The 18,828-nt window shown below is 45.5% G+C and overlaps 1 protein-coding gene across 1 annotated transcript in view; it reads right to left on the bottom strand.

Annotated features, from left to right (window-relative positions):
* Positions 1-1,024: 1,024 nt before the first annotated feature.
* Positions 1,025-18,828, bottom strand: part of SPTBN5 (spectrin beta, non-erythrocytic 5) — a 341,199-nt gene continuing 323,395 nt past the window's right edge. Inside the window, exons 73-75 of the mRNA XM_029597445.1 lie at positions 16,823-16,903; positions 4,374-4,468; positions 1,025-1,634 (exon numbers count right to left, since the gene is read on the bottom strand). Coding sequence (XP_029453305.1) covers positions 1,501-1,634; positions 4,374-4,468; positions 16,823-16,903 — 310 coding nt within the window. The 3' untranslated portion in view covers positions 1,025-1,500. The remainder of the gene's footprint in view (positions 1,635-4,373; positions 4,469-16,822; positions 16,904-18,828) is intronic.

The following is an 18,828-nucleotide window of genomic DNA, read 5'->3' as shown; positions in this document are numbered from 1 at the left end:
TTGAATGCAGACATGCTTATGGGCCCCATGCTAATTTCTTTTCATTTCTGCCATGCACAGACCAAGGGAAGGGTAAGGGCAAGGTGCCATCTGGATCCCCACCAGTATGCTTCAACCTCCGGAAAGAATTAGTATACCTGGAACTTTGAGTTGTGGTCACCCTCAGATTACAAGGAAGGATGCATATCAACTTTGTCTCTTCTAGTTTCCCACTTTCCTGCTAAAACACATTCTCTTTCTCTCCTGCCCCCGTTTTCCCCTCTAGGGAGGACACTATGTCTCTCCTCTCCCCCCCCCAGGCCTGATCCCAACTCTCGTTCCTGACCCTGGCACTCTGCCCCTTTACCCCTTTCTGACCCCAGCACTCTCCTCCTCCCATTATAAATCATTCATAACTTCCAACTTTTGCTCCAGGGCGTCTCCTTCCTCCTCCCTCACTCTGTCCACAGCTGAGTCCCAAGTCCTGGAATCAGGCTGAGTTGTGTCTGTTCCAGCCCCTTCCCTCCTGTTTATCCCCACATGCTTCCTGTTGACACAGAAGGGGAGGTGGTGAGGCTGAACACATCAGAGTAGAAAATAATTGCTCTGCTCCCTTTTCAGACCTTCCCCTCTTGTTTCTACTGACCTGCTGCTCTACAGTGTCTGGTCTCGCCTCTTCCCCTCCCCTTTTATGGGAACAGGAGGGGAGGGGGTGAAGCTGGAACAGACATGGCAAAGCAGAAAGTAACTGCTCTTTCCCTTCTCCAGCCACTCCCCTCATGTTTCTTGTATGGCGCCTGAAGAAGATGGGATGGAGCAGTAAACAATGAGTTTCTAGCAAGAGAGGATAGTGCCTTCAAAATTTGGTACCAAAGAGAACTGCCTACATTGCCTATGCATAAATCTGAGCATTTGAACCCTCAGTGGCTGGAAGTGAGGCTGAATGTGCTTCTTTCACGAGGACCTGGAGGAACAGTGACCTCTAATAAGTGTGCAAACCTGAAGGTGAAAACAGAATCCTGACAAAATCTGTATCATACCCAATTCTCATTTATTAAATCATAAAAGCACAATTGATCATCTTCCTCATTCTGGAATGCAGAAGATTGAGTCCAACTGAAGTCCATGCATGTTAGTGGCAAGGGCCAGTGGTCAGCAAGCCCTGCATTAGCTTGTTTGCTGCCTTTTTGAACCATGGATGACCTTTCCTCTTTCTGTTGCCTTCTGGGTGTGTGAGCACCAATGTTTTCTCTAAGGGGCACAACCGACCGTTGACGCCTTTCCTCCCCATCAGGTGTGCTCCAGGCAACCCAAGCTTCGAACTTTGCAGGGCTAGCAATTCCTGTAGGTTATGGGGCCCTGCATGGTTTAAACTGTGGGATGCCGGAGCACACCAGGCAGAGGGAAATGTGTTGGGGTCTCCTACACACCTCAAAGGGAGTACTGGTGAGCACTGTAGATGGGGGATAGAGCATTAATATCGCTCAGTGGTTCTGAGGGTTATTTCATGCTCTTCTGTTGCTACTTCTTGTGGAAAAATTTTCTGAAGACATTTCTATCCTTCTTGGGCTTCTCTTCATTTTCATGCTCAAATGTCTTGGTTATTGTAGTTTCCCAGTTTTCCTTCTTTACTTTTACATCCGAAATACTTGCACCTAGGAAATAATGTAATGAAATGTAAATTATTTCTTTGCAGATGGTCATAGACTTTTGCTTCCTCCTTCAGTTGCCCATCTGACCAAAAAACTGTGTAGAAGCCATTCTTAAAAACAAAATTACTGGCTATATGGATAGGCATAGCTTAATGGGGGAGTGTCCACATGGTTTTAACAAGGACAAATCTTGTCTTACCAATCTTTCAGACTTTTTTGTAGGTGCAAATAAATATGCAGCTAAAGGTGAGCTAGTTGACATAGTATATTTGGATTTCCAGAAGATATTTGACAAAGTCCCCCATAAGAGACTCCTTAGGAAGTTGCAAAGTCATGGGATAGGAGGCAGTGTCCTGTTGTGGATTGGTAACTGGATAAAGCACAGGAAACAGAGGGTAGGACTAAACGGTGAGTTTTCCAAATGGAGAAAGATCATTAGTGGAGTACCACAGGGATTGGTTCTGGGACTTGTGCTGTTTAACATAATCATAAATAGAGATGTGCTCCGGGTTTAAATTTCGTTACAGGTTTTGTTTCGGGGCGCCCCCACGGGAATTGTGTTTTTCCCACAGTTCGGGGGGGGTTTTCTTTGGGGGCTCCAATTTGGGAGTTAGTGCGTGCTAACTCCCAATTATGCACACTAACTCCCGATTCGGGAAAAACTATTGCAATCCCTAATCATAACTGATCTGGAAGAGGGAGTAATGAGTGAGGTGACACAAAACTGAAAAAGACACAAAATTCTTCAAATTTGTTAAACAGCGGCAGATTGCGAGTGATTTAAATAGGGAAAAATAATCCCAATGACAGATACTCAATGTTGGGTTCTGTATTGGGAGTCATTACCCAGGAAAAGGACCTTGGAGGCCTTGTGAACAAAATGTTGAAATTCTCAGCTCAATTTGCTGCGGCAGTCAAAAAAGCAAATAGAATGTTAGGAATGATTCGAAAAGGGATGGAGAATATAACAAAGAATATGATATTGCCTCTGTATCAAGCCATGGTGTGTCCACACCTGAGTATTGTGGGCAGTTCTGGTCACCCCATCTCAAGAAAAGAATAGCAGAACTAGAGAAAGTGCACAGGAGGGCAACAAAAAATGGCAAATGGGATTGAAAATCTCTCCTATGATGAGAGGCTATGCAGGCTAAGGCTCTTCAATTGGGAGAAAGATGGCTGAGAGGAAATAAGAGCGAACATTATAAAATCAATCATGTGTGGGGTGTAACAGGTAAATGAAGGATGATTGCTCACCTGTTCAAATAATACTAAAACAAGGGAACACTCTATGGAACCAACAATCAGCAGATTTAAAACAAATTGTAAAAAGTACTTTTTCCACTCAGAGCTCTATCAGGCTGTGGAATCTGTTGCCAGAGGACATGGTCACAGGGACTAGCATAGTGGGGTTTTATTTGGACAATTTCCTGGAGGAAAAATCCATAACACATTATTAACCAGGTACACTAAAGAAAGCTATTGCTATCTCTGGGGGTAACAGGAATTAGATCTACTTTATGGGATCTGCCAGGTACTTTTGATCTGGATTAGCCACTGTTGGAAACAGGATGCTGGGCTCAATGGACATTGGTCTGAACTAGCATGGCAATTCTTACATTTTTAAGGACCCCTCACATAGTCACAGATCAGTTTTTGTGCATACTGTATTATATTTGCTTTGTTGGCTCTGATCTTCCTCTATACTTGAGCTTTCAGCCTTGTTGGAACCTGTCTCACCATTTATGATTGGAGGGGAGAAGCGAAAGCCCTGAAGTTAAGGTGCCAGGGGCTTTTCGCCTAGGCCCCACTGTCTTCACTCTATAAATCAGGTATCAGAGTGACAGTTCTTTGATGCGCAGTATGCATGCATACTGTATCTAATTATTGTGCAATGACTTGAATTCTCTCCCCTTCAGGGTTTTGAAATATGTATGCTAGGTTGCATTCATGGGAAGAAGAAATGTGTATGCATGGGCTGTGGGCGAGGGGTGGGAATGGTGAAGTCTTCATCACTTTTCCAAGAAGCGGCATAGGAAAAATCACCCTACATTTGAGGGTGCAGCCAACATTACCATGTCATCTACCACATTGACTGGTCTCCCAGACGTGTACTATCCCAACTGGGTTGTCATCTGGTTCCAGATATTCAGGACAGGTTGATCCATTGCAAGCTGGGACTTATTCTGATTTCCCTATTGCATTCCCTAAGAAAAGCAAAAGCAGGACTGGATCAATCTGTCCTGAAAATCTGGAGCCAGTTGGCAACCCTACTAACACCTGAGATGTAAATGTCATTCTAATTTAGGGCTCCTACTGTCCTCTTCTATTGTAGAGTCATAGTATCTCACAGTTACACAAAATATTATGATTGGCAGTTGCTATCAGTAAAATTACTTTTTTACTAATTTAGCTAAATATATCTCCCAGCTGTCAAATGTACAAGCATAATCTTCTACAATGCTCTATCTTTGGTCATCACTCTTAACCATATTTATTGCCCTAAGAAAATCTCTTAGCTGTCAGCTGTGCAAGCCAGACCACCTTGCATGGGAGTCACCTCTTATCCTTTATATCCTTAGCTGGGAAATATAGCCAAGTCTCCCTTCCCTTAAGAAACAATTTGAATATTTAGCTCCTCCCTCCCTCCCGCCCACATTGTATTATGTATTCTGAATACAGAATATTGGAGTGACTGTTGGTGATTCTGCTTTTCTGTTCAGAGCTGATGATTCTTAATAGTACCAATAGAGTCCTGGGAAGAGTGCTGAAGCCCCACAGCATTTTTCGTAGCCTCTTCAGATGTGGTCTCAGGTCGTAGCTGGAAGGAAGGTATCCTCCTGTGGATAAAGAAATCCCAGAGAAGGCACAAACAGTTTTGTTTGGAATGATGTACTTCACCAAGATATCAACCATACAACTACATGCTATACTGCTAAGTCAGGCTAGAAAAGGCCAAGCATGGACCTAAAAAACATATTTTTCTGCCTTCTACTGAATGCTACAGCTCTCACGACTTCTGCAAAAGTGACAACATTTATGTTTAAATAAGTACACTGGGCAAGGTAGCTTTGACTCTGAGCTTCCCATGCTATTACAATGAACACAGACAATTAGAAACTGAACACCCCCAACAAGATACTTCTCCCTCCCCCCCCTGCTCTCCCTAGAGAAAGGAAATCTTCTAATTCTGCAAACTGGTAAGTAGCTGACCACTCATTAGTTTAGCTGGAATAGTCAGTAATAAATGTCAGTAATTATTCAAGACCATGTTTCTAGCACATGGTGGTAAGGAAGAAATGTTTGGTATCCAAATACCCAGTGTTTCTTTTTTTTTTCCTAGGAGAGCTGATCTTCCAGATCAGCAATTCCAAAAGTTAACAAACTGTGGACCACATTCCACCAAAACAGAAAAGGAGGATCCAACTCCTGTCACCAGAAATGAAGAATCACAGTCATGGCCACCAGAAAGACCTTAGAAATCCGCAAGGTTGGTGTGGCTGTACCTCCAGACAAGATACCAAAAATCATAATTTGTACAGAAAAAGGCAATTGTATTGAAGGAATATTCTCAATGTAACAATACATTTTTTTCCAAAAGGCTTGAATATGATCACAAAACCAGTGTGCCAGGAATCAAGGAGAAATTAATACTTACCTGATAATTTCCTTTCCTCTATTTTATTTATTTATTTAAAAGGACTTGTTGCCTTCACCTTCCAACATTCGGGGCAGGTTATAAATAAAACTTTCATAATAAAAGTCAAAGTGCAAATATATATATATATATATATATATATATATACACATACACACAAAACAAAATAAAGCAATGACAAATATAAACAAATGCTTATGAAGCACAGAAGCCTGTACATAGCCTGGGTATTAAGAGGCCTAATCAAAAAACAAGGGTAAAGACCTTACAAGGCAGTGGACTGGAGGCCGCTAATAAAGACTGAAAGAAGACTTAAGGCTTACAGAGGTCTTTATATTCTTGACTGAACAGATGATATTTCAGAGCTTTTTTGACATCCTTAGCGCTATTACGGCTGTGCAATAGCTCTTCGCAGACAGTGCCCAGCCTTGGGGAATGCCAGTATTAATTGGAACTAAGAAGAGGTAGATGTATGTGTATGTATTTGCTGTAATTGGTCCTGTAAGTAGGATTTTAACCAGGTGTGTACCATACCAGCCAGCCAATGCCAGCAAGGTGAGAAAGAATTATCATAGGCAATGGAAAGAATATCAGGACATAAGAGGTTCCACAGTCAAATACCCGATGGATTTCATCAATGCTGGATAACAGCAGGGTCTCAGTGCTGGGATAGGGAACTGAAACCAAACTGGTATTGGTTCAGCATGGAATGGTTAGTGAGTTGTTTTAATTTAATAATAACTGATTCAATTATTTTGGAAAGAAAAGAGGAATAACTTGGGATGGAAGTTACTGAAATTAATGCTGCTGGCCAATGGTTTCTTTGGAATTAGTACAAAAGAGGCAGTTTTTAAAGATAACTCACTTGTGAGGATCGTAAGGCAGGCCAGTCTCCACAAGTGGGTTTTGCACCTCTACCAGCAGAAAGAGATGGAGTAAAAGTTGACATCATGGATATATAGCCCTGCCCTGACATTCAGCCTGCCAGTATTCTCTGAAAAAGCCAAACTGTGGACAAATTGATTATACTTGAAAATGATTATTAACAATTGACCACTCAAGCTTCCAACCAATAGGGAACACTGAGCTCAGAAAAAAACAAAGAACAGTTAGTAAACTGAGGGGCTGATTAAGCCATTTATCAGTCCTCCAACAAATAGCATGAAGAGCATTTTGATTCATCCGCACCTAAAGGGCGAACCAAATGCAAAAATTGGAAGCCAAGTGCAGGTCAGGGATTGGCTTGCCTTCCTGAGAGGAAAGAAAATTATCAGGTAAGTAGTAATTTCTCCTTCCTCTGCACTCAGGCAGGTCAATCCCCACAAGGGGGATGTACCAAAGCTACTCCTGAACAGGGCAGGAGCTGCCCGTGGGTCCAGTCAACACCACCTGCATGAACGTGGCTTCCTCCCAAGCCCAAACATCCAAGTGGTAATGCTTGGAAAAGGTGTGTAAGGATGACCGCATCACTGCTCAGCAAATCGCGACAGGAGACAAAAACCGAATCTCCACCCTCTATACCTTTTGAGCCCTTGTGGAATGTGGTCTAATCTGCTTTGGCAAAGGAATGCCAGCATCCACATAGGCGGCCGTAATGACTTTCTTAATCCAATGGGCTATAGTTGCCCATGTCACCGGTTCACCTTGTTTACCTCCACCACAGTGCACAAACAACCGATCAGACTTCCAGACAGATTTAATAACCTACAAGAACTGCAGTGAATGACGTTTGACGTCCAAGGTACGCAAAAGGCGATATTCACTCTTATTTCTGTCCCTGTCCAAAGTGGGCAGGGAAATGGATTGATTCAAATGAAACTCTGAAGCTGTACTGCTCCTGGAGAAAAGGCTCACAGCAAGAAAGAGCCTGGAGTTCGGAAACCCAACATGCTGAACAGATTGCCACTAGAAAAACTGTCTTCAAAGTAAGAAACTGAATGAAAGGTCACATGGCAGCTGAAAAGTCAGACCTGTCAAGAAATTCAGGACCAGATTATGAACCCACAGAGGCACTGGCAGTCAGAAGAGAGGAAAAAGATGCTTAACTCCTTTCAAGACCCAGGACACATCAGGATGGGAAGACAAGGGCCCACCATTGACTCACCCTCTATAACAAGCAAGAGATGCCATTTGAACCTTCAAGGTGTTAAGGGCCAAACCTTTACATAATCCTCCTTATAAAAATTTGAAAATCAATGGAATATCCACTTTAAGAGGCTGAGAACCTCGCTCCGTACACCAGGCCTCGAAATTTCTCCAAACTTTCATATACACCAGAGACGTAGACAATTTCTTGGCCAGAAGTAAAATGGAAATGACTGCAGGTGAATAACCATGTTTCAACAACGTAGCCCTCTCAAGGGCCAAACCTTAAGACAAAAACTGACCCTGATCTTCATGAAGAATGGGTCCCTGACAGGGGCGGATTGACCTATCGGGGGATCGGGCATCCCCCGGTGGGCCGGTCTAGCTGGTCACGTGGTCTCGACCGCGTGGCTCTTCCTCAGCCCAGTCTCAGCGCCTTCCAGTCAGCCCCCGCCATTAGACCAAGCCAGCGTGGGCCGAAGAAAAGAACATTAGCCAGCCCCCGCGGAAGACCAAGTCGGCAGGGGGCCGACTAAATTAAAATCGAGGCCGGCGGCGGCCGAAGAAATGAAGATGGAGGCCGACTAAATTAAAATCGAGGCCGGCGGCGGCCGAAGAAAAGAAGATGGGCGCCTCCCAGCCAGCCTCAAGTGGGGGCTGGCTGGGCGGTGCCTATCTTCTTTTCTTTGGCCCCCGCCGGCCTCGATTTTAATTTCTTCGGCCCCCGCCGGCATCGATTTTAATTTCTTCGGTTCCCGCCGGAGACCAAGCCGGGGAGCCGAAGAAATTAAAATCGAGGCCGGCAGGGACCGAAGAAACTAAAATCGAGGCCCCCGCTGAACAGCTGGTCTCTGGCGGTGGTTAGCGGCACCGGTGTTCACTTCTTCGGCCCCCGCCAGCCTCGGTTTTAATTTCTTCGACCCCCACCGGAGACCAAGAGGGCCGAAGAAATTAAAACCGAGGCCGGCGGGGGCCGAAGAAGTGAACACCGGTGCCGCTAACCGCCGCCAGAGACCAGCTGTTCAGCGGGGGCCTTGGATCGGAAGGGTGCTTCTGTGTGTATGTGAGAAAGGAACGGTGCTTCTGTGTGTGTGTGTGTGTTATGTATGTGAGAAAGGAATCTGCCAGTTTAAAAAAAATGAAATGTGATAATACATATACCTCAACTTTTGTGCTGGTAATGCAACTTTTGAAAAGTTGGATGAAAGATTAAATTACTGAATGTTAAGCATCCCTCTTCTCGAAAATAAAATTTAGCAAAGTAGGTAGAGACAAATACTAAAGCAAAAAAATTAAACTATTTAAAATGTTCATCTCAGCAAAATCACAAATTTAAGATACTGATGCCAAGTGGGGTTTTTTTTAAGCATAATTTAAGCATGAAGAATAGTTCCAATCTGAAACAGTTTTGCTATTTTTTTTAAGCCTTTAGAAATTGTATATTTTTAAATGGCTAAGACTGGAATCTTCCCATTTAAAAGGGAAGTTGACTAAGGATGTCTTTCGGTTCCATGTCTCCCACATGAATAATCATATGACTGATAGTTTGAAGAAAGACACTTGCTTTATTGCCTGAAAGCATAAAACAAGAGAAGCTGTATTGTTGTGCCCCACGACCGCGGCCCCTACCTGATTCGTGGCACCGCGGGAGCCCCAGGGGAGGGCTCTGGCTCGGGCCATCGCGCCTGTGCGGCCTCCGGCGCTACCCGTTGCAGGGGTAGCCATCCTGCTTCCCCCCAGTGGCATCTCCCCTCCGCAGGGGAAATCCAAGATGGCCGCCGCCATGCTTGGGCATGAGGCCATGCCCCCTCCAGAGAATTAAAGGGACCCATCCCTTTAAATGGCCTCACCTGTTCTCTATCAGCCAGGGCAGAGGAAGTATAAAAGGCAGCTTCCTCTAGAGATGTGAATCGTGTGATCGATCGTCTTAATGATCGATTTCGGCTGGGAGGGGGAGGGAATCGGATCATCGCCGTTTGGGTTTTTTAAATATCGTGAAAATCGTGTAAATCGAAAACCGGCACACTAAAACATCCCTAAAACCCACCCCGACCCTTTAAAATAAATCCCCCACCCTCCCGAACCCCCCCAAATGCCTTAAATTACCTGGGGTCCAGTGGGGGGGAGGGCGGGAAAACCGGCACACTAAAACAACCCTAAAACCCACCCCGACCCTTTAAAATAAATCCCCCACCCTCCCGAACCCCCCAAAATGCCTTAAATTACCTGGGGTCCAGAGGAAGGGTCCCAGTGTGATCTTTTACTCTCGGACCTCCAGTGCTTGTAGAAATGGCGCCGGCGCTACCTTTGCCTTGTCATATGACAGGTCAAAGGTAGCGCCGGCGCCATTTTGTTTTTTGTCCCCCGAGGTCTGGAGCGTAGGAGATCGCTCCCGGACCCCCGCTGGACGCCCAGGAACTTTTGGCCAGCTTGGGGGGGCCTCCTGACCCCCACAAGACTTGCCAAAAGTCCAGCGGGGGTCCGGGAACGACTTCCTGCATGCGAATCATTTTTCCGTACGGAAAAACGATTCGCGGCAGGAGATCACTCCCGGACCCCCGCTGGACCCCCAGGGACTTTTGGCCAGCTTGGGGGGGCCTCCTGACTCCCACAAAACTTGCCAAAAGTCCAGCGGGGGTCCAGAACGACCTCCTGCAGTCGAATCGTGTTGTCTACGGCCGGCGCCATTTTGCGCCGCCATTTTGCGCAAAATGGCGCCGGCCGTAGACAACACGATTCGACTGCAGGAGGTCGTTCCGGACCCCTGCTGGACTTTTGGCAAGTCTTGTGGGGGTCAGGAGGCCCCCCCAAGCTGGCCAAAAGTCCCTGGGGGTCCAGCGGGGGTCCGGGAGTGATCTCCTGCCGCGAATCGTTTTTCCGTACGGAAAAACCAAAGGTAGCGCCGGCGCCATTTCTACAAGCACCTGAGGTCCGAGAGTAAAAGATCACACCGGGACCCTTCCTCTGGACCCCAGGTAATTTAAGGCATTTTGGGGGGGTTCGGGAGGGTGGGGGATTTATTTTAAAGGGTCGGGGTGGGTTTTAGGGTTGTTTTAGTGTGCCGGTTTTCCCGCCCTCCCCCTTCCCCCGATTTACGATTTTTTTGACGATAAATCGGGGGAATTGTTATTGTATCGCGGCTCTAACGATTTTTGACGATTTAAAATATATCGTACGATATTTTAAATCGTCAAAAAACGATTCACATCCCTAGCTTCCTCTGCTCATCCAGTGACTTGGCAACGTCCTCTAGCGCTGTCCAGTCTGCTTGCTTCGGTGAGTCCTTGAACTTTGGATCCTATTCCGTCTTGGTGTTCCTGGTTCCTGACTTCGGATTGGCTTACGGTGATTCTCTGGTTCCTGACTTCGGATTGGCAAGTGGTGATTCTCTGGCGTACAACTTCGGACTGGTGAGCAACGACCCAGTGGCACTTGACCTAGGACTTCTTCAAGACTACCGTCTCCAAGGGCCCGCCTAAGTCCCAGCGGCCCGGGTCCCTACGGGCTCCTCCTGGGGGGACCGCGGGCTTCCAGGCCGAAGCTCCAGTTGGCCCTTGCATCGTTCCCTGACCTCCCTAGGTCCACCTAAGTCCCAGCGGTCGGGTCCCTACGGGCTCCTCCTGGGGTGACCGCTGACCACCAGTGGTGAAGACACAGCGCCTCATCTCGTCTCTTCATCGCCTCCGTATTCGCCTCAGCCTCCAGTGCCAAGGGTCAGCTGGTCCTGCCTCCTGTTCTGCCTCGCCACCCGACGAGAGAGCCTACGGACCCTCCGAAAGGTATACCATCCTCTCGTCGGCCAAGGGTCCACAAGCCTGAGCATAACAGATTGCCAAGACCATGGACCCGGCAGAAGCTTCCGCCCGCCAGGCCATTCCGGGAATGGCCCAGCGCCTGCTGGAGCAGCAGAAAACCCTGGACGCCCTGGTTTCCTCAATGCAGAGCCTGAACCAGCGTTTTGACGCGTTGCTTCCTATGAACCCTACGCTGCCTTCTCCACCGATGGCTTCTGCGGGTCGGCCGGTAGTTCGCATACCCGCACCGCCACGGTTCTCCGGGGAACCTCGGGCCTGCAGGGGAGAAAGTCTGACACTTCACTTCAATGCATATCCAGCATAGCTCTCTGCTTCAACGGCAGGGGAGAAAGTCTGTTACTTCACTTTCAACACATAGCCAGCATAGCTCTCTGCTTCAACGGCAGGGGAGAAAGTCTGTTACTTCACTTTCAACGCATAGCCAGCATAGCTCTCTGCTTCAACGGCAGGGGAGAAAGTCTGATACTTCACTTTCAACGCATAGCTCTCTGCTTCAACGGCAGGGGCAATGTAGAAAAGAGGATCTATATATAGACAACAACCAACAAGGACTGAATTACATAGTCGAGTAAACAAAAGCATGTGTGTAGCTTGCTTACTGAGGCGGTTACTACCCCTAACTAAGCTACATATTCAATTAGATGCAGTTCCAACACTGCTCTCTACATTAATGGTGGGGTGGAAGGGAAATAGAACCAAAAGGTACTAAGAGCCAAGCGTAACAAGTAAGAGGAAAGAAAAAAGTGCATAGCTTGCTGGGCAGACCGGATGGGCCGTTTAGTCTTCTTCTGCTGTCATTTCTATGTTTCTATACAAAAAGGCACGAAGGGACCATCGAGGCCTACCACGTGACTCAGGAAAAGAAGCATGAAAGCGGGGCCTAGGCCAAAATGGCCACTCAACTTGCCGAGCCAGTGCTGCTTCCACATCTCACTAACTCCTCAGAGACATGAGCAGGAGATGCTGAGAAGAAGGACCAGGTAAGAAGGAAGGACAGCATCACAAGAACTTCCTCAATTCCTTTTCTTTTTTTTTTTAATCTGAGTTCAGCCCTCCCTGGCTGAAGGCAGAAACAGGTCTATAACTACGGGGGGAGAGGGTGAAGACCTTCACTGCTCAGCCTCTCTCGGCCTGCAACCACTGTTGGTTGTTTTTTTCAAGTCCACGCAAGAAAAAGGCTATCAGACTGAAGGCTCTCAACTGGAGGGAGGTATCAAAAGATATCATCTCAGGAGGCAAATGGTGCTATCCAATCATCTTGTCGTCTTTTCTGTTTTTTTTTCCCCAGGCAATCCACAGTAAGGAAATGTATGTCCACCATCTGCTGGAGATGGAGAATACTGGCGGGCTGATATCAGGGCAGGGCTATATATCCATGACGCCAGCTTTTACTCCATCTCTATCTGCTGGTAGAGGTGCATAACCCACTTATGGGGATTGGACTGCCTGAGTACAGAAGAATTTACACTTCAAACATATATCAGAATCCGTCAAGCCCGCTAAATACCCTGTCTTTGGGAAATATATGATCTAGACCAGGGGTGGGCAAACTACGGCCCGCAGGCCAAACCCGACTCAATGACAGATTTTTTCTGGTCCTCCTCCTCTTCAGTTTGCCCCATTAGATCTGGCTTCCAGCACCTTTGATGTCATCAACAATGGCCTAATATGAAAAAGCACCCAAAACAATTTTTGGGGGAATCACACTATGTAATCTGATTCACATTCAAAAAACCCCCTTTTTTAAATTATTTTTACTAAGATGTTAAATCATTTAATAGCTCACAGTCTGTGAATCTTGTCAATAAACCTTGTTCAAGCAGGAGGTCAGCGGATCTATTGTCTGACCCGAACCAACCTCCCTGCTAAAAACTAAAAGAAAATTTTTAAAGAGACGGAGGGCAGGTTTCATATATATGAGTATCAAACCCCAACCAGGGTGTGCTCAATCTTGTGCATATAATCATAAACCGAAGCCACCACCGTCCAAATTTTTTTTAGAGAGAACACTCTGTGCAACCAATTCTAATTAAGTTTTCATATCCAAAAGTGAAAAAAATTTTTATATTCTACTTTCTTTTGAAATATTATCAAAACGCAGATGACTTAGCGAAATGTGTTGAAAAAGTCCCGACTTATCTGATGGTGAAAAGCCCGACGTAGCCACGTTTCTGGTCTAGATAGACCTTTCTTCAGGGGATGTTGTCCTATATAAATGGTAGCCGGTGAATCAAAAGCCTTCTGCGGAAAATCAATCATTTCTTCAAACAGACGCCATGAATGCGTTCAGCGGTGTAGAGACGCTGTCTGCTAACTCCCTCTGTTTTTAAACCCGGTGCACAGATGAATGAGCTACCAATTACAACGTACGTTGTTGTGGGCGTGATGACGTCAATTGAATGAATGCATTTCACTAATCGTTAAAATGCTATGTTGAATTTGAGACCCTATGCAATATTACATTCTGAACTTCCGAAATGCAACCAAAACACATCATAGACATGAATTTAGATTAATGAGAGCCATTCTAGCTCTTCATGAAGAGCTAGAATGGCTGAAGAAAGGCTGAAGAAAGGCTGAAGAAAGGTCTATCTAGACCAGAAACGTGGCTACGTCGGGCTTTTCACCATCAGATAAGTCGGGACTTTTTCAACACATTTCGCTAAGTCATCTGCGTTTTGATAATATTTCAAAAGAAAGTAGAATATAAAAATTTTTTTCACTTTTGGATATGAAAACTTAATTAGAATTGGTTGCACAGAGTGTTCTCTCTAAAAAAAATTTGGACGGTGGTGGCTTCGGTTTATGATTATATGCACAAGATTGAGCACACCCTGGTTGGGGTTTGATACTCATATATATGAAACCTGCCCTCCGTCTCTTTAAAAATTTTCTTTTAGTTTTTAGCAGGGAGGTTGGTTCGGGTCAGACAATAGATCCGCTGACCTCCTGCTTGAACAAGGTTTATTGACAAGATTCACAGACTGTGAGCTATTAAATGATTTAACATCTTAGTAAAAATAATTAAAAAAAGGGGGTTTTTTGAATGTGAATCAGATCAACAATGGCCTGACATCGCAGGCTTTTGTTGATGACTTCGACCTGTATATTTGTGGCCAGAGGTGATGTCCCCCTCAGAGGGATCAGCGGGACAAGAAGAGGAGGAGTAGTGGGGCAGGAGGAGGAGGAGCATCGCCCAGCCATAGAGAGGTCCTTGCAGCAGCCAGTGGACCCCATCCCACTGTAGGCGAAGAAAAGAAGAGACTCTCAGTGCAATATCAGAGGTAGACTGATCCACAGTCTCAGCAGCCCATGCTGCATCACTGATTTATTTTCTATTGGCCATATTGATGTCTCCAGGCATCTGTCTGCCCTTATCTTTCTTTATTGCTCGTGTTGACATCCTGTGTCCACTCACAATCTGCCCCAAAGACATTCAGCAGCTCAGGATCACCAACCAAATGCAGATGCAAATAAACAAAGCTAGGATTTTGTAAAAAGAAGGGAGAGGGTCCCCAGAGAGAAATTAGCACACAACAACTCCCTCTCACGATATCATGTGACCCCCTCAGCAGCAAAATGTAAATGTAGAAATTAGATGAAGATATTGTTTTACATATGATCTCTACTGGCCACTAGATGGCAGACTGGTAATGGAAAAGAATGGGACCTATATATTACAAGGAGTTTCATCCAGCATTGGTAGGTCAATGGGAGTTCAGAGGTGTTGATGGTAACTTTCAAAGGAGTGTGCATTGACGTGTGTGTGTCGGCGCACACCCAGGGATGTGGCGATTTTATAACATGTTATAAATTACACTGGTCATATGCACAAATGTGCCCAACTTTAAATGGGTGCATGCTCATGTGTGCCCAATTATAAATGGGTGTGTGCCTAGCTGTGTAAGTCCCATTTCTACTTCATAAGTCAGGCTATTTTATAACGGGAGCACGTCCATGCCATTGCCAGTTTCACCAGTTCATCCATCAATTCACCCACTTAAAAGCTAGGACCTCCAAACATCTCTAGTTTAATAGCCTGCACTCCGTCTAGTTAGCCCAGACCATTTAAACTTCTCTGTGCTGGGTTTTGTTTTTAAACTTACACCTCCTACATAGCAGAAGTGAACTTACGTGGCAGTAGTCCTGGGTGCATGCCGGGGCGCGTAAATATTTACACGCACATCTCTTGGCCATGCCCTGCCCAGACCTCGCTCTTTTTGAAATCCCTTGCACGCTATGGGAAATACGTGCGCATTTGGGCGGCTTTTTAAATTTGTTTGGTGCGCGTAAGCCTGACTTGTGCATGCATCCTCTAATTGTTGCGCACACCAGGCTTTTAAAATGCTTGCTTCTGGGACCACAGAGAAACTGGGAAGGTGAAGAGAAGATCTGATTTGGGGAAAAAATCTCTTTGGGAGAGTGTGAATGGTGATTTTTGTGATCTGCAATGTTTCCTGTAATTTTTTCTGTGATTGACCGGTGGACTGTGAATTTTTGTATAACTTGCTGATCTGGTTAATTTTCAAGCATATTTTTTTTTCCTTGTGGAGCACAAAGTTGGTATGGGCATAATGTTTTTTAAAGTATCCTTGTCTCAGTTTGGCCTTGCAGGTGAGTCTTCTGCCAATCCACAGAACCCCAAAATGAATTTCTCTACCCTGGCTGAGTGTACTCAATGGCTCTCAGGGCTGGGAAGATAGCCCTGGTGAAGGTGGGGTTAACATATAAATTCAAATACTGCATGTTAAATTGAAACTCTTCTTGTACTATCATAGATTTCACAGCTGTAGTGTGCTCTTGCTTTTGCTTCCAGGCTGTTGCTTAACATTTCCAAGTGGTCTCCAGTTTGTACATCCTAAAACTCCTGCTATTGAGTACAGGGGTTTCCCTTGTGCACCACAGGGCTTTGAAAATATTGCAAATAAAATACTGAGGCAGCTGGGTAAAAATAGTACCAGAAGGCATGTGGTGGATTTCCCTAAAGGTATTGAAAGAATAAAAGACAGAGTGCTACCAGAGCTAAGTGGAACAAGACCACCATTTTAAACATGGCATGTCCTTGTCATGCCCTCTGTCATCGAAGGACTTAGGGGGTTAGTACCTGTTTCTGCTTTTTTCCCGGCAGGTTGATCTAGTTCTACTTTTACTTGATGACATGATTGAAGGAGAGGGGATGCTCTTTAGGACGTCCAGGAGCCCCTTTAGTTCAGTTTTCAATGATAACAAAGACTATGTCACTGAGCAGAGTTAAGCCCCTTGCTAAGCCCCTGATGGGTAGCAGTGATAACCCCTGGACGAGAATTTGGCAGCACATCACTGGTTTAACCCACCTGCATGTACAGACTTGTCGTTCTGATTTCCCTAAAAATCGCAAGTACAAGTTTATGGGTCAGAGGAGGAACTGTGCGCATGCAGATTGCATTTTCAAATCATTATGTGTGTCCTTTTCCAGCAAAATGCTATCTGCACAAAAAGCAGATGCAGGTGTGCTTTGGCCTTGAAACCTGGGGCAAAGGCCATGGGTAGAAAGCACCTGCGGATTTTGCCCCAGCATGGCCAGTTGTTAAATTGCCTCACACTGACAGCTCCATTCTAAAGGAAAGGAGACCTCCTCCATGCTTATCTGCACTTACCTAGGCAGAAGGTCCTTCTTAGTTTGTTTTTCAGGAGCCTCGGCTTTGGGAGAACCCCAGGTTCTTGCCTGGTGCATTAGGCTAAGCAGGAAACAAGAAACAAGAGAAGGGGATCTGTCACTGAGTTACAGAGAAATTGCCACAATACTGTCACAATCTCTGAATGGATGCCAGATAGAGTGAGGGGGAAAGATAGATGTCAGTACAATAATGAAATATTATTTTCAGGGCTGTCCTTAAGGGAGGCAAAATGGAAAGGTTGCAGTGGTCTTTGTGTTTTGGGAGCCTTGTGCTGCCACGTATCAACCACTCTGCTCAGCCTCTTCCCTTCTTCCTCCCCCCTCCAATCCCTGCTTCTGGCAGAAGGAATCAGAGAGAAGTGCTTCTTACCTGTATTTATTAGGCATGGGCACAGACATTTTTTGCTTTCATTTCATTTTGTTGTTTGTTTCTTTTTGTTTATTTGAAATGAAAAAAAAAAACAAAAGGAAAAAGAAAAACCATAACAAAACAAAAATCTCTCCTAGGCTTCCCCTTCGTTTCCCTCTCCCACTCCCCCCCGTCCCCCCAAACCATCTTACTATATGTAACCCCCTGACAGGATACATAAGATGATGATGGAATGAGAGTTCCCTATTGTGTAAGGATCATCCCTTCCAAATATGTTTGGTAGGCTCTTCAACTGGTCATGCGGATGGTGAAGCGGACCTGTGTACTGACAGCCTGGGTACCACAATCAACACACAAGCATCCCCCTCACTCTCATCCCAAACATCCATTAGTGCTGGTCAAACAAATGCAGAGGACACTACAGTCAATTTCAAAACACTTTGCTCTATTATCTGGATGGACCAGCCAGCACCATCTACATGGATGTGACTCAGCTATGTACTTGGATGCGAACATGACAGCAATCACTGAATTTTTTCAGAGGTTCATGGGGTTCATGAGAATTTTACAGTCAGGACTGAGGGAATATTACACTTACACTCCTCATCATTGTTAGGTATTAAACCACCTGCAAGAGTTATATGGACTCTCGTGCGCTTTCCACACTTTACGCAAACCCCATGCCTGTTTGAGGAATGAGGTCCCCTTTATGCTTATTCATACCAAAATGCACATCCAAAAGGGCCACATGCAGTTTCCCATTTCACATAGATGTACTCATGCCCTCCATGGTTTCTGACTCTTTTCCTCTGGTTTTCACACCATCTTCCTCCCAGTGCAGGTTCCCCAGATCATGGCCTCGGAGGGAACGGGCAGCGCGCGCTGGGCTCGGCGCGCGCAAGTTGCACAAATGTGCACCCCCTTGCGCGCGCCAACTCCGGATTTTATAAGATACGCGCGGCTACGCACGTATCTTATAAAATCCAGCGTACTTTTGTTCGCGCCTGGTGCGCAAACAAAAGTACGCGTGCGCGTATGTTTTTAAAATCTACCTCAAAGTCTGTTATTTAATTCAGTGAAATGATTAATTTGCTGACTTGCCACAAGCATGAACAGGGAGCCACAGATTTCCATAAAATGTAAAGGACATGCACTCTAGAGGATCTCCTTTTTCCTCCTGCCTTCTTGATATAGGGAGGATCATTTTATAATTGGCCAAGAAGAGTGCTTCAGATTTTGGAAACAGAGGATTGTCCTTTGTGGGTGTCAGAGGGAAGACTGCCTAACAGGGCAACATCCTGAAGAGTTGTTGACTGACAAAAGGAATTAGAGAGACTCATTTGTTTGGTAGATTGGAAAAGAAATTGCGAGTGAAATAAGGAGAGCTGCATCCAAGAAAAAATATCAGGGGAGGACCAAGAGAGGAGGGTTCTTAGATTATCTAGCAGGATGCGCAGCATTGTGCTCATGTGCGAGGCTGATGTAATGAGGGCTTCGCCTCTTTATTAAATATTTTGACTTCTGGCCAGCTTTGAGAGGATTTTTCCATTTTTGAGCCCTCCCTGGTGGTAGGCCCATGCCTCTTTACAGGATGGGTCTTGCTCCGTATATGTTCA

The sequence above is a fragment of the Rhinatrema bivittatum genome, chromosome 4 (genome assembly GCF_901001135.1).
Source record: "Rhinatrema bivittatum chromosome 4, aRhiBiv1.1, whole genome shotgun sequence".
Taxonomy (NCBI): domain Eukaryota; kingdom Metazoa; phylum Chordata; class Amphibia; order Gymnophiona; family Rhinatrematidae; genus Rhinatrema; species Rhinatrema bivittatum.
The sequence above is the reverse complement of the archived record's forward strand: the minus strand, read 5'-3'. Positions and strand labels throughout refer to the sequence as shown.